Source organism: Hydra vulgaris, chromosome 09 (genome assembly GCF_038396675.1).
Source record: "Hydra vulgaris chromosome 09, alternate assembly HydraT2T_AEP".
In the NCBI taxonomy this organism is placed as follows: domain Eukaryota; kingdom Metazoa; phylum Cnidaria; class Hydrozoa; order Anthoathecata; family Hydridae; genus Hydra; species Hydra vulgaris.
Genome location: NC_088928.1, coordinates 17,559,445 through 17,585,329, shown reverse-complemented (window position 1 = coordinate 17,585,329; position 25,885 = coordinate 17,559,445). Strand labels below are relative to the sequence as shown.

The 25,885-nt window shown below is 26.0% G+C and overlaps 1 protein-coding gene across 2 annotated transcripts; it reads left to right on the top strand.

Annotated features, from left to right (window-relative positions):
* Window positions 1-308: 308 nt before the first annotated feature.
* LOC100215643 (zinc finger and SCAN domain-containing protein 23) lies at window positions 309-25,885 on the top strand. 2 transcript variants are annotated; one of them, XM_065804898.1, is made up of 11 exons: window positions 309-387; window positions 7,093-7,172; window positions 9,175-9,270; window positions 12,853-12,936; window positions 20,101-20,196; window positions 20,493-20,588; window positions 20,677-20,748; window positions 21,008-21,058; window positions 22,119-22,146; window positions 24,876-24,923; window positions 25,009-25,885. In XM_065804898.1, exons 1-11 carry the CDS (start codon window positions 381-383, stop codon window positions 25,761-25,763), a joined length of 1,413 nt encoding a protein of 470 aa, XP_065660970.1. In that variant the 5' UTR covers window positions 309-380; the 3' UTR covers window positions 25,764-25,885. The 2 variants fall into 2 exon arrangements, with proteins under 2 accessions (XP_065660970.1, XP_065660971.1); XM_065804899.1 differs by having other exon boundaries at window positions 24,876-24,927.

Below are 25,885 nucleotides of genomic sequence, written 5' to 3'. Positions count from 1 at the left end.
TTTCTTTTTTGTGTAACCTGGTCAAATATATTTAGGTAGTTTAATAATAAACTAAACTTTAGATAGATTAAGAAAAAGTATTTTTCTATTAAGTTCAGCACTAGACTTTTCTCCACTATTATGTTTTCTTAATATGATAAAATTTTTATGGGTATTAATCTTTTTTTCATAAACATGGGGATAGTTGTGCATAAATTACCTTAAATTTTTATGTTTTTTTATGATACTAAATCAGCATTGAATTTTTTTTATTTATTTTTATTCATACTGTATTTTTAATTTTTAAATTTTATTATTTCTTTTAAAAATTTTCTTGTTTAATTTAGAAACAAAACTAAGAAATTAATTAATTTTTAATGATATTTGACAACTAATGAGTAATGAAAGGTTTGTTTATTTACACAATTTTTAATTTGATTGTTATTTATTTTATTGTATATAGCTTTTTTTTGTGTGTGTGTGTGTGCAGATTATATTTAATTGCTAATTTATTAATTTATTTTATAATTAGCACTCTTTTTCTTTATTGGTATTGTTTTTTATCAAATTTTTTAAAGTTTTTATCATTTGTTAAATTTAAAATATATTTCATACATTAAATATATAAATTAAAAACTTAACTTAAAAAATATAATGCTTAATATTTTAAGTATTATATTTTTTAAATTTACCGTATAATTGAGTATCCTATACAAAGTAACATTCTTAATTTAGTTAAGTTCCATGCTAAAATCCAGCATGTAGTTTTATGTTACCATATTGCTAACATAATACTATCTAATGATAATTTTGATTTTATCATGAGATCTAGTATAGTCAATCTTACACATTTTATTTTTAAGAATTAAATCAGTTCTTTTTTTAAATTACATGTATCAGGGATGCAGTAAAAAAGTATATACAGCATATCAGTGGCAGTGATCTCAATGTCAGTGGCAATTAAAACATAAATTTCATGAGCAAGAAAAGGCATAGCACTTAAGTTATATATGCATGTAACTTTTATAAGTTATATATGCATGTAACTTATATAAATTATATATGCATATAACTTATTAAGGTTATATATCGTCAGTGAAACTGCAAAACCTCGTAATTGACTTTTTGAAAAATGTTCAGGAGAGAGTTAAAACTAATTAGAATAAAAAGTTTATTCTTACATATAATAATCTTTTGCTATTAATTGTTATATTGTGTATCTAACTGATATCAAATATTTTGAAAAAATATAATCACTAGGGTTTGGGGGAAAGCATTTTATGATAACAAAAACATTTATGACTATCAAAAAACATCTCGCTCAAATTTCTCATCAAAAAATATCTCGACAATAATTATCAATCTCATCAAAAAATATTCTAATACAGTTGATCAATCTTCATTAATAAAAGTAATCTCAACTAACATTATAAGTGGTAATACTCAATTAATCATGCGGAAGATTGTCATAAAACTCCCAACAATATGAGGGCAGAACTTGTTTGAGTTCCTGGAGATGATTAAATTTCATCTTTGAAAGTTTACGTGGCTGCGAGTAAAGTCTAGTTGGAAGAAAAGGACCACGTGCTGGTCTCTTAGGCAGTGGTTACCATTCATCTGAATACAATAACTTGTATTTTATAATTCCTTCTGATGTGTACATAATACACCTAATGTCTGTTAATACTGGACGCTTCGCGACATACGCCAACATAATCAGTGGGCAAATAAATTTCTTTATTCCTCAAACGGTGTTCGATTGTACTATGAACTGAATCTACTTCCATTTGGGTGTGACCTTTTTCCAAGTAGTGCTGTTCTATCGTGACCTTATGTTCAATTGCTAGGGCTAACAAGGCATTCGAGACAACTGTGTTTCGGTTTTGATAACAGCAACCATCGCTGTACAGAATCAACCTCGTACATGTAGGGTTTGAGTTGATAAAGACTTTCACATGGTCCGATATCATACTCGCAAACATGTCTCCATCTAAACCTCCTTCGCTTTTATTCCATAAGTAGCATGTGACGTTACCATTAGCCTCATTGTAAATTGTAAAATTATGAACGCATAATTTTGTTTTGTAGTAGAATGCATTGGCTTTAAGAAATGGAGCCATTTTGACAGCTTGGATGTCCATAGTGAACACTGCGATCTTATCTGGATGTGCAATGGAGTCAGCTTTATCTGCGGCTTTTTGACTTCAAGCTTCTTCTTTACGTTGCTGATGAACATTGTATACTTTATCTGAAATATGACCTAATTTATGTGACATGCATGTGTCACATTGATCTTTTTTGGGACGGTAAATTGCTAAGTTAAGAGCTTCAAATTTAGCTGCTACAATTGTTCTCAAGGGTGGTTTCAGTTAGGGAGAATTTGCTTTAAATGACTCTTCGTATAAACGATACAAGACCATCGCGGACATTATTGGTGGTTCAAGATTTTATTAGTCGTAGCTCTACAGTAGTGAGATGGAAGAATGGGAAGATTTTCCAAAAAAGTCAGTAGAAATGTCTTCACGAATCATCGATTCTACGAGAGTCGCAATATACGTTGGCCTCATTCCCCAGTCCATTTTACCCCAAAAGTGTGAGAAAATTTTCCTCGATCTCCCTCATCGAAGCTTTGACAAAAATGAGTCTTTGCTTTTTCACAGCGACTAGATTGACACGCAGGCAGAGGCGTGGTGGCCCCAGAGGCTGAGCGGGATTCCCGCATGGGCTTTTCACTTTTTCATCTAAATATGGGCCTTTGGAAAATTTTAATTGTTTCTACATTTTAAAGAAATTCTACAATCATTTAAAATATTTATGTAAGCACAAATTAAATTTTATTAATCACTTGATTTAAAGTCTTTGACTTTAAGCGCAATTATATTAATATTTTGCATAATAATAACATGGCTCTGAAAACAAAGATGTTTTGAGACTTATTATGATATTTTTTTCATGAGAAAATAATGAACCCATAAACGGTTTTTAACGATCGTAATGTTGACAAAATAAATTTAAGGAAGTCCGCAGACCCAACAATAATAATAGTTATTATTATTGTTGGACTTAAATTAACTTAATTTAAAATTTATCTCCAAAATATTTTTCTTTAATAAATTAAAACGGAATACAATTGCTATATAGTAATTGTATTGCGTTTTAATTTATTTAAGAAAAATGTTTTGGTGTTAAATTTAAAATGTTTTATATAAATAAAATTCGAACTCATGTTTTGCATTTTTGTAACGTTTCGAAACAGATATAAACTTCTTCAATAATAAAAAAAGTTTTTTATCTTTATACAGTTTATATTATTGTATGTAAATAAAGTAATCACTCCGTAATATCCTGTCCTCAGACAGATTAAAAAAAGGATGATGAACTGCTAAATGAAACTACATTATAAAAACTTTTATGTTTAAACTATGTCAATAACGGCACCATTTTAAGAGCGGCATTTTTACTGTTGTGAGTTTATGCAAAAATGTTAAAAAAAGTTAAAACACCGAATTAAACAAAAGCATAAACTAAAATGAATTTTCTCATAAAATAAAAAGAATTTCTTATTTTTCAAGATTTTCAATATTTATTTTAGAAAAAAAATTTTGCATAATTTTAAAAAATTTATATTATTGTACAATAAAATATATATCATTATATAGTAATAGGAAAATTAAAATTTTTGATTTTTAAATTTGTGTTAGGCTATATTCTTCAAACAATAAAAAACTAATCGTATTGTCTTGCGGTAAAGTTGTGTTTTAAGAAAATCATAACAAAAACGTGGTCGCTTCATTGTGTTGTTACCATTTTTATTTTGAAGTATTACAAACAATAATATTAATTATATATATATATGTATATATATATATATATATATATATATATATATATATATACATATATATATATATATATATATATATATATATATATATATATATATATATATATATATATATATATGTATATATATATACATTTTTTTTTCTTTTCGTATGGGCCTTTACATCAAGCATATATGGTAAAATCCCGCATATATAGGCCTTTTAATAAAAATCCCGCACGGGCTTTTTAGAGCCACCACGCCCCTGCACGCAGGACCTTTACTGCGTGGTGCTTTTACTTCTGATTGTACAAAATTACCATCACGGTTTTTTTTCAGACCTTAGTACTCTTCTCCTTTTATTCGCTTTAGAGCATTACGTTTTCTTTCCCAGTTATTTGGTTCAGCTTGCCCTCGGTTGCATCTTGTTTTCTTTGTTGTTGACGGTTGTATTTCAAAGTTTGCGGGATGTTCTTGATCATTTGAACTCACATGAACTGATGAACGGGTCATGCGATTATTCGAAAAAGTGCAGGGTTGAGGAGACCTGTGACTGGTTGCTGACATTTGTGAATCAACAGATACGCGGGCAGCACCAGAAGAGAGCGGTGAATTTTTCACATCTTATTCATCATTGTCGGAGGATTCTGAGGACTCGTGTTCATCGGAATAGTTTGAACCAGAATCTTGAAGATCGCTGGAATCACTAGATTCATTTTCTGCACTGGTATCATTTACCGTAACAATTTCAGAATTGGACAAGTGTTGTGTTAAGAGCTCACTATGATCCTGGTTTTTGGTTGAGCCAAAAACTCCATCAATTCACTCAAAGTTGATTAAATCAGACATGTTAGCTGTGTCTATATTCTCAAATGTCACATTCATTAACGACGAAGTTATAGTAATGTTGTCGTTGACAGCATCCATATCATAATCTACACTAGCACTTGTTTCACGAACCACACTAGAGTCTTATGTTGGATCCTTTTTGTTTTCAGAGTCAGTTTCACTGACGGCTGGAGTCAGTTGATTGACTTTTTTTGAATTCGCCAACAACATCATTTTGTAACCACATGAATGTTCCTACAATAACAATACATAAAAGACTACAAGAAAATAAATTTACAGTATAGAAAATATTTCAAGTGATTATCAGATTTTTTTCAATAATAAATTAGATATAATATGATTTTACTTTTAAGAATGTCTTTTTACAAAATAATAGTAAACAAATAAAAACAAAAAATAGAGCTTACGATTAATTATATTTATTAGAAATTTATATTTTACTGGCAATCTAACTAACTCCATTAACCTTATTAATTTCGGACCATGTGGCGATTCTAAATTTGTGGTTTAACTGCAAAATCAAGTATCAGCAATATATAGAAATGCAAAATCACGTATCAGTGCTGCACATTATAACTCGTCATAATCACTCTAATTATTCAGAAATATCTAATTATCAAATAATTTAAATTATACTCACTTTTTAGTACGTTTCTTGTAGTCGTTTAAAAATAAAAATTTGTCACGATTTATGTTGATAAAGGAAATTATCTTTGAACGATTTTTCGCACACTACTATAACCACCATAAGTACTGTCAGAAATACTTTGTTATTGATGATATGTGGTTTTGCTTTCACATTTTGGGCTAATGTAATTACGTGGTTATGTCACGTGATAAATTCTGTGTAATTCTTTGGTTGGGCTGTTAAGAGCTTTTGCAGTTACATGGATACCACTTTATAGAAATGTTTTAAATAATAAAATATAAAAGCCTAAAAGTTGCTGTTACGAGGTTTTGCAGTTTCACTGACGATATGCATGTAACTTATATGAGTTGTATATATCATCATAATTTAGTATTTAAATATATTACTAATTAACTAAGTTTAAGCAAATATCACAAAATTCATGTATATTCTTTATTTGAAATTTGCATTCTTTCTTATTTGAAATAATAACAAAATGATAAATAATTTTGTAATGTTTACAAAATTTGAAATGATAAAAATACAAATTGTGGTTGTATAATTTAAGTTAGTAAATTTAAATTAGTGATATTTTCTTACTTATTTACATTTCTATTTTTATTTTTAGCTTAAGCCATTTCAAAAAAAAATCTAGGTTATAAAAGTTTTTTTTAGGAAATAAAAAAAGCCATAAAGCCATAAGCATGAAAATAAAGAAAAAATAAGTAGATATTTGGTTAAATCTAAGTTGGCAGACTTCAGGATTTAAAAAAAAAATGATGTTATTGCATCAACTAACAATGCAGCAGCCCTAATGAACAAGCATAGTAATCTGTTAGGTGTTTTAAATCAATTTGCCATAATTATGCTCTGCATATAGCTGTATACTTTTTTATATAAATTAAAAACAGTATTCCAAAAGTAAGTGTTGGAAGATACCAAATATTTGTTTGAAGAAGATATAGAAGAATTAGATAAAGGTTCAACAGAAGATTAGTATTCTGATTGCAATTTAGAGTTTATTGAAGAATATGAATATGTTATGACATTGGATAATGATTTTGATCAGGATGTATAAAATATAAAATAATATAAATCGGCTACAAAGCATTCTATTTACAAAGATATTCAAAAGTTTTAAAATAGAAATAAAAACTTGATGCAACTCCTTAAGTGTAAAGATATGACAAATTTCATTTCTATCAAAATGCATTACCAAATCTTTAGTAAAATTTCATTTCAATTCTATTTAAGAAAAAATTCTTTTGCATTACCAAACCTTATTGAAGTTCTCACAATGCAAATCTCATGGCACCGGAAAGAGTTTACAAATTTTTGTAGAAAAATAATGCATCACAAGCTATCAAATAAAGGATGGATAAGTGACAAGATCCAGTTTAAATGGCTCACCAAGTTTTAGCGATCATTTTAAATATTCTTTAAAGTCATATTGAAAATCATACCCAAATTGATAAATATTTTGAATTAAAGAAAAATTTTTGTCAATTGTTGAGTTGAGAAATGTTGTGATTATAATTTAAAAACAATGAGTAGACTCCTTGGCTGTAGTAGCCCCCCTTGTAGGAGTTTTTTTTTGTCTTGACTGTAGTAGCCTTTTTTGTCTCAGGTATATGAATAAATATGACAATATATACTGATTAAAAAATTTTATTTTCAATTTTTTTTTAAATGATTTTAAAGTTATGGCTTTAATGTTTGAATTTTATTTTTAAAAAGAGTTTTTTAGATTTTTATTTAAAGCATTTATAATTTATTTAATGGTATGTTATTTATTTGACAAATTTTTGTTCAGTATATAAAGAAAATTGTTCAATGGATTCAGCAAATATTATGTCTTCAGAAAACCACGAGGTGGACAAAACAGCATTATTTGTAAGTATTTGATAATAATGACCATCATGATGATCATGATCATGTTAAGTGTATGTCTAATAGATTTAAATCATAACTAATTTTTTAAGCAAAATCAGTTGTACTTCAAAAAACCAAAAACTGATGAATATTAAAGCTGCTTAAACTTAAAAAAAAATTAATTTTATTCCAGCATCTTTTCAATCATGGGACTATTGCATAGTTACATCACGCTCAAGAGTGGGTGGGTTCCTTGAAAACGTAACAAAACTTAACATCGGTGAGTTGAGATAAAAGTGACGTTGCACTAGTTGTATTTTATAATGGATCACCTAGATCAAAAGAATACTGACTGCAACAATCTTTATATGATAAATGATGATATTCAAATTTAAATATTTTGTGGATATACAACAAAACATATAGATTGATTATATTTTACTATGAATAAATAATTTAAGATTAATATAATGAAAAAATGTAATTCTTTTATGGAAAATGGTACAATGTATTGTTTTGTTGCATCAAGTGGTTTATGATTTCAGTAGTTCTTAATCAATAATTATTGTTAATGTGTTTACACGTTTTTTTAAATAAGAAACCAAACAAATGGACTAGTACGAGAAGGTTTCTAAATTTTTTTTAAAGTTACTAAAGGTATCTTAAGAAAATCTTCTCAAGTTTCAGAATAATAGATTGTAAATAAATACTGCATGCATCGAATGGAATTCCATTTGATACTCATTTGGAATTCAATTATGTACTCATTTAAACTGTTCTCCATTGCAGATAAAAGTTTATCTTAACTTCATGTAAGTCTTCATTTTTGACTAGTAAGTCTTCATTTTTGCCATATGTCTGTGCTTTTGCTCCTTCATAAGATAAACTCATAACTTCATAACATAATGCATAAATATATATTTCAAGATTTCATCCGAATATTATGATTCAAGTCAAACTCAGACAGCCATACCCATTTGATCTGTATTGTCAATTATTCTCAATTGAGGATCTTGAGTTTTCCAACTGTTGCCGCCAAAATAAATCATTATTGCATCTGTTGCAGACAAAAAAATGAATAATACTGTATTAATCAGAGAAGTAGTCAAATTTGCAGACATTAAAGAAAGTTCAGAAAAACATGTCTGTTCACCAGAAACTGTACTAGAAGCCGTAGTTTAAAATGATTAGATCTTTTTAAGTTTTACCTTTAAAGCAATGTGGTAATTCTCCATGGATTACTGGTATGGAAGAACCAATTTTACTTGGTAAAAATTTTGTAAATAATTTAAGCAGATTCTTTTTTTAAAAAAAGAATCTGCTTAAATTATTTTGCTTTTATCTCTTCATTTTCCAGAGTTATTCCCTTGAGATCCTTCTCAAAATCATTTTCCAGAGTTATTCCCTTGAGATCCTTCTCAAAATCATTTTCCAGAGTTATTCCCTTGAGATCCTTCTCAAAATCATTTTCCAGAGTTATTCCCTTGATCCTTCTTAAAATCATTTTGATACAAAACGTTTTCTTTTCTTACTCAATCAATAAAGTTGTGTGATTTCTTAGTACCTTAGTACTTACTTACCATTTCTTAGTATTTCAGTGTACCACTACTAGGGATGATAGTAAATGCATTTGATAATAGAAGTTTTTGCTTAAAACAATCCCTAATTTAGTGAACAATAATAAAATGATGTCATGCTAGAGGAGGTAGGTGGGTGGATCCAGGGGAATGTGGCTAAAAATAACAGGGTGGGTGGTTCAAAAATAGCCGTTTTTGGCATTATGTAATTATGCAATGGCCCCCAATAGCAAGTTTTTTTTACTTTTTATTAATTATAAAACATAGTCACAAACAGATGGTTAAAGAGTAATACTATATAGTAATATATATAGCTACATATTTTATTAGTATTTAATTATAATTATTAAAAAGTATTTTATTTATTAAAATTAATAATTAAGTATTAACACTAGGCAACAAACACTTTAATAATTAAAGTTGTGAGTTATCAGTTTTTATTTTAGGATGCTGAGCAGTTTTTAGCAAACTATAGTAATTTACGAGATGAATGTGACCGCCTTAAAAATGAAAACCAGCAATTACAGATTCGAGTTCAACAGGTTTGTTATATATATATGTATGTATATATATATATATATATATATATATATATATATATATATATATATATATATATATATATATATATATATATATATATATATATATATATATATATATATATATACATCTAGGAATTAAGGTCAGCATGTCGGCAAACTAACAGTTGACCTGACAGTGTCTGAGGTTGACACTTTTTTGCCGAAATAGTTTTTATGTTGTGATGAAAATTTTACTTTCTTTTTATTAATAATGCTTTTTAATGAAATTATTTGTGATAAACTTGTTCAAATATGTTCGACACTGTTAAAAAGAGTCTAGAATAGCCCCTGGATGATGATGCTATTTTATAAAATATATATATATATACATACAGTCGTCGACAGGAAAGGCGTGCGATTGCACTTGCTACCTGGTTTTTTTTTGAAGGTGCTTTACCGTGGCTTTTTAACGCTTCAAAAATGTGCTAAAAAAACCCGACAAAGGAAAGAAAATTATAAACAAAGCTTATTTTTTTTTAAAAATGAAGGAAAAATTAAAATATATATAATCTAAAAAAACAAAATCTAATATAAAGCTGAAAAATTAAAACTCTAATAGAAAATTGTTTATTTATGCTTATAATTATGTTAAGGTTGAATAACTTTAAAAGTTGCTCTTTTCTCATTTTTTTATAATATTAAGCAGATTTTTTTTAAATAGAAAATTAATTATAAAATAAAATCATCCATAAAGTTGTATTCAAACATAATCATAAAATACACAATTTTTTGTATAACATTCTTTATTGATTTATATTCAATGTTTTTTTATTTAAAAGAATAATTAAATTTGAGTGATATATATATATATATATATATATATATATATATATATATATATACACTTTTGCTTGGTTGTTTTTAATTTTAATATTGTCAGGTCAGTTTTAGGTGTGTTTTTTTTTTTAGTTGTTTTAAAGCCCGGGAAAAAAAATTGTTCTAAAGTTTTTTTGCAAATATTTGATATACTGCCTTTCCCAACCAAACCCTCAGTTGATGTAGTGGCACTTCCTTGTAACAGCAGGCTTTAAGATAGTCGATGTAGCAGCACTCCCTTGTAGCAGCAGGCTATAAGATAGTCGATGTAACAACAATCCGTGCATGTTATTCAGTAAAAAAATAAAAATTGAAAATTCAGAATGTTTTTATTTAAAAAAAAATTAAAAACATTCAGAATGTTTTTAAAAACATTCTAGTCTTTTAATTTACATTTTTGTGTTTTAAAAAACATTAAATTTAATTAGATTCCTCACTTAAAGTATTGCCTTTTACTATAATCTAACCTTAATTATGTCAGTTCAAATAATGTTATGTATCATATCATAAATACATCATAAAACAATCACCAGCAACAAAACTCAAAAAAACAATCTTCAGTTGTTTTTCTGATATTTATTTATTCATAACTTTTTATAGAAAAATTGTTAAGAAGAATGTTGCATTTAATGTTGAAATTTTTTAAACTCTATTTATTATATATTTTTAAATCATTTTTTTATTGAAGCGATTTATTAATTTATAAATATTATTTTGTGTCGCATTTCTTTTTAAATTCATATTTAAAAAGTTCCTTCATTATTCTACCTTTTTTTGGAACTTTTTTCTTATTTGAAAAGTTTGAAAATTACACTGAAATAGCAATAGCATTTAATGAGAAATGACTTTTGTATTTAAAACTTGAATGAATGAGTTTGGTTCTTTTAAATTTGGTTTCAAATTTAAACAAACAAATTTTTATAACTGTTTATTAAAAAAGATATAATTTAAGTTTTAAATAAACGTTTATCTATTATTTTTACTTCAATTAAGTCATATTTTAGATACAAAGTTAAAAATACATCTATAAAAATATTGTGTATTATAAAATATATTTTATTTTTAAAAAGTTTTTATTTAAAAATATAAAATTTTAATGGGTTTTTAAAAACTACTAAAGCTCTTTAGCTCTTTGTTGTTAATGTTTTTTTACAGTTTTTTAAATATGTTTTTAATGAAATTCTTCAAAAAAAAAGTTTTTTTAAATCTTCAATTATGAACTTTTTTACCTTAAAGACCCTCACAAAAGCATAACGAATGAATAAACATTTTTTTTCTTTTTTTTATTGTGTAGTTATATGGTAACTTATTAATGCGATATTTTACTTATGTGCTTGATGTTTACTATTTTTGTTCAAGTTCATCTTTTTCCAGATTTTTTTGGAATTCCGGATATTTCTCTAGAATTTTATTTTTTTCGGATATATAAATAGTTTTCTGGAAATACAAGTTAAAATTTTTTTGTCATCAATTAATTAAATAAGTAAAGGTCATCAACATCATTTATCAATTATTTAGATTAAGCATTATTTGTACGCATGTACAACTAATTTTTTCCTTAATTGTACACATATATTTATTATTAATTATTTTTAATATTTCATTTAAAAACCTAGTTATATTCAATTTATTAATTTTTTATGTAAAATATAACAATTCATAAACTCTATTTAAATAAGTATTGTAATAAGTACTTTTCTTTTATATAAATTAATGATTGTCAAAACCTAAACCCTCAGTTGATGTATGTACACATTACTGCCCCTATTTTATGCCCAAAAAGCGTCTTATTAAGTTCCTATGCCCACTGGACCAGCTATAACAGTCAGTTTAAGTACGCATTTATGCACACTCTATGAAACTTTGAAAAAAAATAATAAACAGCAATAATAGTTAAAAACATAAAACTACGTCGAAATAAAACTTTTTTAAAAAAAGCAAGTTTTTTACAGAAAATTCAAACTCATAACCTTGCCAGCCTGAAATTTTTGGATATTTTTCGAAAATATTTTCCAGATTTATATATATATATATATATATATATATATATATATATATATATATATATATATATATATATATATATATATATATATATATATATATATAAATCCGGATAAAATATATATATTTTTTTGTTATTCACCTCCTCAAGGCCAAAAAGGCCACTACAGATGAGGAGGCTACTTAATAGTGGTTATAACCCTCTCTCAACTCTATAACTCGAGGTTCGAAAACTCGTTCGTCGACTCGATTCTCAACTCGTTCATTGAGGTTCGAAACACGAACCTCGACGAATAAGGTCGCTGCGCGGAGAAACAAGTTGAGCGCGGTACTACCAGGGACATGGTGGGGATCGAACTTGGAACCTCTCGCTTATGAAACAAGCGCTTTACCACTACACCACTACCGCTAGTATATATATATAAATATTATATATATATATATAGATTTATATATATATATATATATATATATATATATATATATATATATGTAAATTCTTAATTACACAAAATTTATTTATATAACTGGAATTTTCGGATATTTTTTGAAATATATATATATATATATATATATATATATATATATATATATATATGTATGTATATATATATATATATATATATATATATATATATATATATATATATATATATATATATATATATATATGTATATACACTTATGTGTGTGTGTAGTTAAAAACAAATAATTTTCTAGATAAATCAAGAATTTAATCAAAATCGCATGGATAAAGAAAATTTGGAAAAACATATTCAACGAGAAACATTGCGTCATAAGGAGGTTTGTTTTAATGATTTAAAATTTTTGAAACAAAAAGTATTCTTTATTACAAAAAACTTGGATATAGGTTCTTACTGCACTATAATAAAAATTCTTCATACTAACAACAGTCACCAAAATAGTTAGAACTAGTAATTTTGATGAACTTCAAAAGTATTGACTGTACAATAGTTTTAATGAACTTCAGTAATATTGGCTGTATGATAGATCTCCTTGCTATAGTTAATATATGTGAATGGTTTCACATACATTAACTATATATGTGAAACATATATAGTTAATATATGTTTCACATATATATCATCTTTTTTAGCAATAATAAAAATGACACATCTGTTATTGAAACAAATCAAAAATAAAAAAAAACTTACAAAATATTTTTTGTTTTAATTTCCTTGATTGATTTACTTATATAATTTGACATAGAAAGTCAATAGACATACAATAAACTATATTAAAAATTCTTAAGAAGACACTTAAGATGACGTCTAACTAAGTCTAATATTATCATATTAAATATAAGCAATTTTTTTCTGTGACTTGAACTTAAAAGTATTTCTATAATCGTTAACCAATCAGTGTTGAACCGCTAACACAATAGGAGTTGTTAACCAATCAGTGTTGAACCGCTAACAATAGGAGTTGTTAACCAATCAGTGTTGAAAAATAAAAGCTTTTTATTAAGAAGCTGAGATCTGCTATGCAAGTTTTATTTTTTTTAATTTTCGTCAAAAAGACAAGAGTTGCTACGCAAATTTTTTTTTTATATTCTACAAAAAGATAAGATTTACTATGTGTGTTTAAAAAAAAAAATTTTTGTCAATAAGATAAGAATTGCTATGCAAGTTTTTAAAAAAATTTTTGACAAGAAGATAAAAACAGCTATGCGTATGAAATACGCATATGCAGTTCTTATGGAAATTTAAAAAAAAAAAAGCTGAACAAGAACCAAAACATATAAAAACAAAAATAAAACAATATAAAGTTATTTTAAACAATGCGTTGCATGATAATTTTTTGTATTTTTTTATGTTATAAGAATTAAACAACTAAAGCTGGAAGTTAATAAATAGTTTCAAAAGTTGTAAAAGTTAAAAATGTTTTATTAAAAATTTTGAACTATTTAAATACTTTCAAGTTTCAACCAAAAGTTTTCATAGTAACATTGTTCATTGTAACATTGTTCTTTGTAACATTGTTCATTGTAACATTGTTCATTGTAACATTGTTCACCACAAATTTTTTTTGCATAAAATTAGTACAATTTTTAATTGAATGTTTTTTATTGTTTGACAAATATAATTGTTTATCAAATAATATGCTAAAAAATTTAAATGTTAAAAATTATTTCCAGTGATCCCTTTTACAAAAACTAGGTGTTATTTTAGAGCAAAGAAATTTTAAATCCAAAATTTTCACTTTGTCTATGTGATTGCTGAGAAAAATGTTAGATCAGTTGCTTTCTGTAACAATAAGTTCTTAAATAAAATTGGTCAAATTCAAAAAAGTCAAATCTTGAAAAAAAAATCAAAATCTGAAAAATCAGATGATTATTTGCTTTCTCAATATTAGGGTAATGCTTTCTATATATTAGGGTGTCCCAAAAAATAATATAATTGAAAAATATGTCACCACCCCTTAATGTGTTCTATATGATAAAAAAACACTGGATTTAAATAATTTTTGAATAAAAGATATTTTTAGGGGTCCCTCAAGACCCTTGAACATTTAAGGAGTTCCTAATAATTCAAAGAAACAGTTCTTCAAAAGTTCCTTTGAATCATATTGGATCTCAAATGAAGTGAAATTATATGATATTTTTAATAAGTTTTCGCTTCATTTAAAACCCAACATGATACACTTAAGTAGAACTTTTTTTTTGTAATATTAGGAACTTGTTAAATGTCTTAAAAAATATTTTTTGTAGTCTTTTTTCTCTTTATATATATATATATATATATATATATATATATATATATATATATATATATATATATATATATATATATATATATATATATATATATATATATATATATATATATATATATATAGATATATATATATATATAGATATATAGATATATATATAGATATATATATATATATAGATATATATATATAGATATATATATATAGATATATATATATAGATATATATATATATATATATATGCATATATATATATATATATATATATATATATATATATATATATATATATAGATATATATATATATATATATATATATATATATATATATATATATATATATATATAGATAGATAGATAGATAGATAGATAGATAGATAGATAGATAGATAGATATATATATGTATATATATATATTTATATATATAATTATTATTATTTTTTTAATGGCATTTTGTAGTTTTGCAACTAAAAATTTAGATATTGTAAAAATATAAACCCCAGAATAAGAATTAATTTTTTTTACATCCATTCTTTTATTATTCATTGTTAACTCATATGCTCTTTGATGTGGTAATCAATTTGCATGACCAATTTGTTTTGCATATTGACGGCATGTTGTACATTTTAATGTTGTTATTAAAATTGTTATTATTTTTTATCTGCAGTCATTAATTTGCACCATCTTTTGTATCCGTAATGTTATTCTGTTTTTCTAATTAAGCGATTCAAATCATATTATCAAAGTTGTTCTTATAGTAAAGTCATACTTTAAAACCCTCATTTCTGAAATATTCAATAGTGATCAAAAATTTAGACTCAGAATAAAGCTTGCAGTTTCTTAGCTATTTGTGACTTAAAAATACCTTTGCTTTTATTTTTGTAATTTTATTTTTAATATGGTTTATTATTTACGAAACTGTTTATAATGTATAAAAAATAAAAAGTTAAAAATAACAAAAATCCAGGTCATAAGTTTAGACTTAAGATTTTTTATTTTAAACTGTTAGTCAATTTAATAAGGTATGTGACCACCTTTGTTATCTATGCAAAGTCTACATTATTTAATAGAGTCAAAAAGATTTCAACAGTATTCTAATGATAAACCATCATAAAACTTGTTTAAACTTTTTCTTAGTTCAGTGGAAGTTACATGAGGTTTGATCAGCTTTCGGTCTAGCACAGTCCATATATTTTTGATATGATTTAAATCTGGAAATTTAGCTGGCCGCTGGAGTACATTGATTTTATTTTCTTTAAACCAAGCTGTTTCTTTTTTTACCTCATCCACCCTGTAACCGAGGTACAATGAAACAATTAGAAAACTTCTCACGATGTCTTCAGACTGTTACTCTATTTTTTGTATTAAGATTCAATTGATATTTTTTTTATCTTTTCACTCATCTTGAGAATTTTCTTGTAAAGTTGTAGCTGTTTGATCTGTTTGTTTAAGCATTAGTTTTATAGCAGCAGTATACAAGCATAGTTTACAATCAATCTTTTATTTACTGTCTGTCTTGAGATGTCATTTTTGAGAGATTTATTTCTTGAGTAATTTGTTTAGCATTAAAATTAGGATTTTTTCTGGCAATTCTGTATATATTATTACCATCAGTGTTGTTTTTCTGGGTTGTTCGGATCTGATTTTATCTAATGTGCTACACGTTTTTTTTCCACTTAGCTATTGTTTTAGTGGCACATGACTGCGTTCTTAAGAATCAATTGAGTTTTTCTCGTAGAATTACCAGTAAGGTAAAAATTCTTTGCCTACAAAAAAAAATTCTTTTTAAATGGATTTTTAGTATTTTTACAGAATATACTTTATTTAACGTTTGAATAAAAATCTTTAAAAAAATAGGTTGGGCTTATATAGATATAAAGGTAGTAACAAGTTAGTCTTTTTTATTAAAAAATAAAAAAAAAGAACCTCATTAGATAGAAGTTTTTTTTTTTTTGAATTATTTGGCAACAAACTTGTTAAATTAAAAAAAAATTTTAAAAATCTTGAAACATCACAATTAATTTTTATTTTTATTGCAAGAGCTAAGCTAAATTTTTTTTCTGAGTCTATAAATTATCACCAAATGAAAAGTTTATACTTTTCTGAGTGTAGTAATGTTTCCTAAAAAAAATTTTCCTATACCTACACCTTTTAACAAAAATTGCTACATAAACCTTTTTATTAGGCGTGCACTGATGCCTACTTTGGCCCGATGCCAATTGGTAAAGGCCGCTACTGATGCATCGGAAGATACATCAACCCTAAATTCGAATTTGTATTCTTTTCTTTTTTACTAATAGTTAAATTAAGATGTTAAAGGTCAATTTTAATGCTTGCTTGTTTGCTAAAATTTGCCTAATGCTTAGTTGCTTTGCTTATTATTGATTTATAATATTTATATATATATATATATATATATATATATATATATATATATATATATATATATATATATATATATATATATATACACAGGGTGTTCGGGATAAATTTGACAGTTTCGAAAGAAAAAGGAAAATCTTCTTTGTATCTATTAGATTTAATGAGTTGACAAAAAAATTACAGGCATAGTAAATTACAATACTATGAACAAAATTCACTCAAAATAACCACCATTAGCATCGATCACTGCTTCAATCCTGCTTCGGAATTTCGAACAAGCTAATGCTACAGTCTCCCTGGGAAGGGCCTCAAAAACTGTTTTAATTTTATCCACTAACTGGGCTTTTGTATTACTGGAAGTGCGATTGGTGTCTTTTTCAACTGCGCCCCATACAAAATAATCCATGGGGTTAAGGTCTGGGGAGTTTGGAGGCCAAACATTTGGACTGGTGAAGTCGTAGAAATTTTCAGACAACCATTTTCGACTTTTCACAGAGGTATGGCAAGGGGCCGAATCCTGCTGCCATACATACGGCCTACAATTGGCTACCCTTGTTATCCAGGGCTTGACTACAGTGTTCAGCAACTCCACGTAGCCATCTGAAGTCAACCTGAGGCCCTCTTGGAAAAAATGCGGAGCCATCACATCGCCTTCAGAGGATACACATCCAAAAACCATCACAGTTTGGGGAAATTTAGTCTGCATTACACGAGGAATGTCCTTTGTACTGCATGCAAGCCACCTGTTATTCTGCGTGTTGTGTTTTTGATCCTGGCAAAAGTTTTTCTCATCGGAAAAAAACCAGATTGTTTGTGGTTCTACAGGATGTTTCACTTTGTTTAGAAGTTTCTTCGCGTTTATCAAACGTTTTTCACGGGCCTTTTCTGTGAGTAGCTGACCTTTGTGGCACTTGTATGAGTAGTAGCGAAGGTCTTCATTGAGTGCAAGCTTCATAGTAGAGGATGCAACATTCATTTCACGTGACAAAGCCCGAATTCCAATGCCAGGGTTCTTCAACACCTGTTCCTGCAGATTTGCGAAGAATTCTGCTGTACGAACACAATCAGATTGTCTGCTGGGGATCTTTCTTCTTACTACATCCTCGTAGTCACCATTGCAAGTCTCTAGTTCATACCTGATTGTTTTTACTGTGTTCAGGGAGCATTGGGCAGCAGTCATAATATCCTTTTTTTGATGGCCGGCACGAATCATCATGATGCAAGTTATTCTCTTCCATGATTCAGGTGGGTTCCAGTCATCCATCCTTTCTGACATCTTGTATATGAATGAAGAAGGGTTCAAACTTTTAAATGACCTGTAGTGTGTATTAATACCTCTAATCTACAAAAAAATATAATCAATTATAAATATGTCAAATTTATCCCGAACACCCTGTATATATATATATATATATATATATATATATATATATATATATATATATATATATATATATATATTATATATATATATATATATTTTATATATATATATATATATTTTATAAAATATATATATATATAAAATATATATATATAAAATATATATATATATAGAGAGAGAGAGTGTGTGAGAGAGAGAGAAAGAAAAGTGGGTGTAAGAGAGAGAGAGAAATTTAAATTTCTCTCTCTCTTACTTATATATATATATAATATATATATATATATATATATATATATATATATATATATATATATATATATATATATATATTATATATATATATATATTTTATATATATATATATTTTATATATATATATATTTTATATATATATATATTTTATATATATATATATTTTATATATATATATATTTTATATATATATATATATTTTATAAAATATATATATATATATATATAAGATATATATATATATAATATATATATATATATAGAGAGAGAGAGTGTGAGAGAGAGAGAAAGAAAAGTGGGTGTAAGAGAGAGAGAGAAATTTAAATTTCTAACTATATTCTAGGAATTTAACTTAGAAATGAAATTAAATAAAAAAGTATATATATATTTAAAGAAATAAATGAATAAAAGAAATAAATTAACAATGAGCAAAGCAACTAAAAATCCAATAGACTATTTTGATATAGATGAAAATAAACGTTTAAAGCAATTTGTAAATTTTGCAAAATAAAAATATCCAGAAGAGAAGCAATCTGGCTGAAAATTTTTACATTTTACCTTACATTTACATTTCTTGATTTTAAACTTATCTCTTTTTATAGTTTACATAAGTCATATAATTACTTTCTTAGATTATAAAAATGCACTAACTGAAGGGAGCTCCTGATAAAAAACAATTCAAAAAATATTTAAAGGTTTAGTGGTTGTAGACATGTTTATATAATAATTTATTATTCATACATTTTCACTTATGGAGTATTTATACACAAAGTTTTTTTATTCTTGTGTTTTTATATTGCATACAATATAGAAACACAAAATTAAAAAACTGATTTTTCAAAACAATTAGCATCGGATGTTACCAAGACTGATATCAATGCATCAGCAGGCCAATGCATCAGTGCACCCCTACTTTTTATTGATGTCTGAAAATTTAAATTAGTTTTAAAGAATAAAAAAAAATTAATTTAAAAAGAGTTTTATTTAATATTATTATTATTTAATATTTAATATTTTATTTTAAGCAACCTTTTAAGACTAATAAAAAATAAGTAATTTTTGACATAAAGTCAATTTTAAAAATTTATAGAAAAAGAAAACTATAAACGGATCAAGATCATTGAAAATATAGGACATAAATTAAAATTTGATTTTAAAGACTTATTGTGTATGTTATATTTCTTTACAAATTTTGTAAATGTTTTTTTCAGATTGTTTGGAATTTAAAGTTAGAAATTCAGCGTTCTCAAGAAGAAAGATTGTCATGGAAAGAAAAGTATCTTGATCTATGTATTCGAACTTCAAATGTAAGTATATTATATAAAGGGGAATGATTTATGAATTTTATTGAGGGATGGATGAAAGATCCCCTGAGAGAATGGTGAAAACTTTATTCTCTGAGTCTGTTTAAAATATTATAATAGAATTTATATTATTTTTAATTATTATTATTTAAACTTATAGTATTTTTTTAATTATTATTTTTTTATTTTATTAATTTTAATTGTTTATTATTGATATTTAATTTAATTTTTTTTTAATTAAAAAAAAAAAAATAGATTTTGTATTTATCTGTTTTTAATAAGTTGACTTATATATTCAGAATGAAACAAAAGACACATTAAATCAATCAAAAGTGACAAAACTTGGAGAAGAAAAGAAGTTAACCAAAAAAGCAAAAAGAAAAGTTGCAAGAAGGGTACCTTCATTTTTTCATAAATTTTTTATTTGCTTTTTTTCATCAAAATTTTATTTTTTTGATGTTAACAATGTAAATCTCTTTATAGATAAAACATAATATAGTGTTAGAAGATATAGCTGATATTGGGGTTGGTATAAATGAAGCCAATAAAGACCAGGTTATATTTTTATAAGTATTAAATGTGTAAATATGTTAATTATGTATAAATCTATGTTTGTACTTGTTTGGAAGTTTATATATTAGACAACGATAACCATAGCAACAATAACCATAGCAATAATAGATAAAAAATAAATAATATGAATTTTTATTGATTACTTGTGTTTTGCTTATGGTGTACTTTTATTTATATACAACAGATTTTTTTTTTCTAATACATTATGTTAATTAATCAATTCAAACTTATTTATTTTTAGGTAGATGATCTAAGTTTAGAAGCTAGTAATGACTCAACAGGAATCACTACAGTAATGAAATTATTATTTTTTCAATAAATATTTAATTGGTTTTAGTATTATTTATTTTTGAAATTTGAATTCAATTTTTTATCAAATATTAGTTTTATTTAATGATAAAATTTTTTAAAATATGATTCCTATTAAATTACATAAATTTTCTAACCAACTTTATGTTTAAATTTTTAATTTAATTTTGTTTATTTTAAAACACATTTAACAATTTTAAAACATATTTAACAAGAAAAAGAAAAAGGAATAAAAATATAGAGTTTAAAGTTTCAAAACTTAATTGTATTATTAAAATTATAAAAGCAAAGTGAAGCAAAATTTTTGAAATAAACATTACAATAAGGATTTTGAAATATAGATTATTTATTTTTGAATTTTTTTTTCTGAAAATCTATGAATAATTTTTTTTGTAAACAAATTTTACATTTTGGTTTATACTCAACTATTTGAAAGCAATTATTTGAATGCACTTTATCTCAAATGCACTAAATCTTTAACACTGTAGGTAGTGGTATATTGTTAGAGTTTGTCAAAGTTCAAGTTTCATAGTTGAAGACTTGAGAGAGGATATAACAACTATTGTAAAAGGGCTAATGTTTTTGTTGAGGCAGTTGCAGTTTTATTGATGGTTGGATTTTTGATTAGGTTGTATTTGTTTTGTGAATCCAGCCATCAATAAAATTTACTCAATAACTACTTGACCAACAACATATACCAATCAACTACCACTGCAGATAACTCTGATGATAGTTCATTTCAAAAAATCATACATTAATGTAAGTGAAACATTCAACTGTCAACTGCCTACCATTTAAAGTCCTTCAATATTCCTAAATATAAAAACGATATGGAACTCTCAAAAAAAGTTTTTTTGCTTTCTGTTAAATCCCAACTAAAATTTATTATATATAAAAGTGGTTCCAAACATCTTTGTTGGGAATTCATGAAAAAAAAAAGTTTTGTAATTTACCAAATAATTAATAATTTTTTTTAGAAAAACACAAATGTAACTGCAGTTACATTAAAATTTGGTTATTTTTAAAATTTCTTTTTCACCTAGAATGACACAGTAAATGAGGAGCAGGCTGGTATGTATACTATAAAATAGTACATTATATAATATAGTATTATGTAGTATATATAATATAATATTATGCATTTTTGTATTATTTAATAATGTGATGTTGTTATCTAATACTCAAAAGAATAATTACATCCTAATTAGGGTGTAATTATATTGTTTCTACTATGTAAATTATGTTTAACAATGTTTTAGCTATGAATACTTATTAGGGTTAAAATTTCCAGGAAATTTTCAACTTGGAAAAATATCCGGAAATTTTTGAAATTTTCAAAAAAAGATAAGTTATTTTATAATTAAAGAGTGAAATATTATGTCTTATTTAGGCTGTTGTTATGGGCAATTTTATGGTAAAATAATTGTTAAGCAGATTATACAAATTTTAGAAAGCCCCCTTTGAAAAACTATTTATTTGGTATTTTGTTTTTTTTACTATAACTTTAAGTAGCAATTATAATAATTTGTTTTCAAAATTTTCTAAAACTGTTTCATCCTGTTATTATCTAAGCATATTGATGTTTATTGCTGTAGCAAGCTTTGTTTAAGACTCAACATAATGTGCACCTCCATCCCTAAAAGGGATGGGGTGTGTGGCATTTTTCAATATCTATTAAATCGGCCTCCAAGTTAATGAAAACTGTAAAATTATATGTAAAAAGATTTGATTGAATATTTACAGTATTTTACAATTTTTTCTTGATTTAAAGACGTTATTGATTAATGAAAGGCAAAAAGTAAAGAAAATTTTTTTGCTGAATTTGAACTATTTAAAAATATAGTTTGCAATAAAAATAAAGAACTAATGATGTCAAGGTCATAAATTCCACCGCTATGTTTAAATAAGTGCTTTTAAGACTTGAGTCTCCCTCTTGCCACAACTTTTCAATAATTTAAAAATTAGGGGGGAGGGGGTGAATCCGTAAAAAGGACCAACTGGTTTCTTTAAAATTAAAATACAAAAGGTCCTTAAAAACTCAAAAAAAAAGAAAGATTCGTCCATCTGGATTGTGTCAAATACCCAACTAGTCGACTAAGTTTGTCAAAAAACCAACTATAACTTGAAAATCACCTTCTTTGTGGGGGTAACACCCCCTCCCCTTAAAATTATCTTTGTATGCAACCTTTACGCATAAAAAATCTTTGTTTCTTTAAAACACTCTACAAAAATAGTACACAATAAAACTATTAATTTAAAAAAGATTTTATTCTATGTATTTTGTGAATATTTTACATCGTAGTTGAGAGAAGTAAAAGCTAGAAATATATTATACACAAGCTCAACTTGAAACTACCTGGAAAACTTCCGGAAAATTTCAACCTTAATACTTATGAAACATTGGATGACAATTTTTAACGATATTGTTTTAAAATACCAGTATGCTTCCTAATCTTAAATATTTTGTAGGCTCCAGTAAGGTTTTTTAAAAAAAAGTCAGGTTTGACACACCAAAGCGAATTTGTTCCAAAATGATTAGTTATATATTTTTTTTTCTTTATTTTTTTTTTTTTTTTTTTTGCATTAGTTTTAACTTACTTTTGGCTTTTGATGGAAAAAACAACTGTAGTTTAATTTTGTCTAAATTACAATCGATCAAAGTCCTTGCAAAATCAAGAAATAATAATCCTCCGGGATATTAAATTTTATCTTGAACCTATTTAATCATAACAAATGTAGAGAGAAATCTATTTTTTTAGCTTTTTCACGTTTATTTTTTTTTAAATTACTTGTTTAGAAAATGGTACACTTTTTTTTTTAATAGATTTCAATTTAGCAAGCCCACTGGTGTAACTGTATCACATTGTTTTAGTGTATGGTTTACAGAGTTGCAACGTCATGACTAATGATTAGACAAAATTATGTTTAATTTTATGCTAAATTGATCTTAATTTTGAGTCCTTACTCAAAAGTAAGGTCTGAAAAAAAAAGGTAAAAATATCACTTTTGGGTAGGATATGTGGTAAACCCTTAGTAAGGTACAATTTTCTCCCTTTTAGCATAGAAAATTATACCTTGAAGGTAAGAAGTTATATAACAAATAATTGATTGTAATATAATTTTCTACATTAGAAGGTTAAAAATTATACTAATCATATATCCTATCCTAAGGTAGAAATTTCTCCCTCTTTTTTTTTAGAGTGTATATCCAACTGGGTAACTGAAACAAGTTATTCAACAATTATCATCTTTAAAGTGAATTATCACTTTTTACACATTTTATTTTCTTTTGTTTTCTTGATTTTGATAAATTTCTTGAGAAACTCTTAATAGGTCATACATAAGTTATCAAACCAAATAAAAACTTTAATATCTTGCTTTTAAATAACAAAAAGTCAAATAGGATTTTTTTTTATAATTATAGTGTTTTTAAATAAAAATCAGTTATTTTATATATGGAAAAATCTCCATCATTTTACATGACCATATTTTACATAGTTTGCGTACGCATATTTTGCTACGTTTGTTAGTGGTATTTTGATATTTGTATTATAAAATTTTTCGTTCAAGAAAATCACCTTTAAATGTAAAATGTCCATTTACCAACACAACACTTTTAAATATTCAAGAGGTATTTTGAAGACGCATTTTTGTGCTTTTGCGTAGCACTTTTGTGCTATAATTTTATGATTTTTGTTTTTCAAAAAATTCAAAAACTGAAATCAATGCAGTGTACATTTTTTAAAAGCAAGTAAAATTTAAATATAAAAACGTTTGTTTTTTTTTGTTTGTTTTTTAAGGTTACTACAGCATTCAGCCTGCATCCTTTGACTGTCAGGGTCAAGCCGGTAGGTTAGTAGTAAAGTAAAAAATCCTTAATTGACATTGGAGTTGTTCTTTATTTAAATATACTGTTTTTAAAATATGTTTTAGTATCTGGTAACACTGCGACATTTATTTTACAAACTTCGGACGTCACTTATTGCACAACTGCTGTTTTAGAAAATGCTCAAAGGTCTGGGTTTGCGAATGGCTCCGTACCTTTTGCTTTAAAGCCAGAAAACGTTTCATTTAACGATGCAGAATCTTTCCAAGCAAGCCTTAACGATGGCGAAACAGACTCAGAGCTAGATGAAAATACAGAATTTAATTATCGTTGCAACTTGTGCAACTTCACGTACAGCGATCAAGGAGGTTTAGACAAACACATGAAAGCAAAACACGCCGCAAAAACAGCCGTTTGTAAAGAATGCGGTAAGGCTTATAGTTCTAAAAGCAGCCTTGCTCAACATGTCCACCATTATCATAGACATCCGATGGCGCACAACTGCGCCGTTTGTGGCAAAAAATTTAACCGCAAAGATTTTTTATTAAAACACTTAAAAACACACACGAGTGAACGTGATTTAAAATGTTCACATTGTGATAAACTATTTAAAACGCGGTCGGCGTTAAGTGCACATGTAAACGGTTCCCACAACGAGAAAAGACGTTTTGTTTGTGATTTTTGCGGAATGAGAACTAGCTGGCGGTTGTCTTATCTAGAACACATGAAGTTGCATACTGGCGAACCCAGGAAATCGACTCGTAAAAAATTACCTAGTGACTCTGAAACAGTTAGCCAGCATACTATTGATCATTTGGTCTCGGAACAATCAAACGTCGTGCAGTATATCGGTGAATCTTAACATACGTTGCATTATGCACCTGTTGACATCATTTTGTATTTTAGAGTAACTGTCGATAAGTCTTTCATCATTTTGTATATAGTTAATTTATATTTTGATATAATGAGAGATAAACTTTTCAA

Bases quoted from the DNA above. Each gene is read 5' to 3' on its own strand.
- LOC100215643 (XM_065804898.1), top strand. The intron at 7,173-9,174 runs GTAAGTATTTGA...TTTTTATTTTAG, and splicing joins TGGACAAAACAGCATTATTT to GATGCTGAGCAGTTTTTAGC. The intron at 12,937-20,100 runs GTTTGTTTTAAT...TGTTTTTTTCAG, and splicing joins AAACATTGCGTCATAAGGAG to ATTGTTTGGAATTTAAAGTT.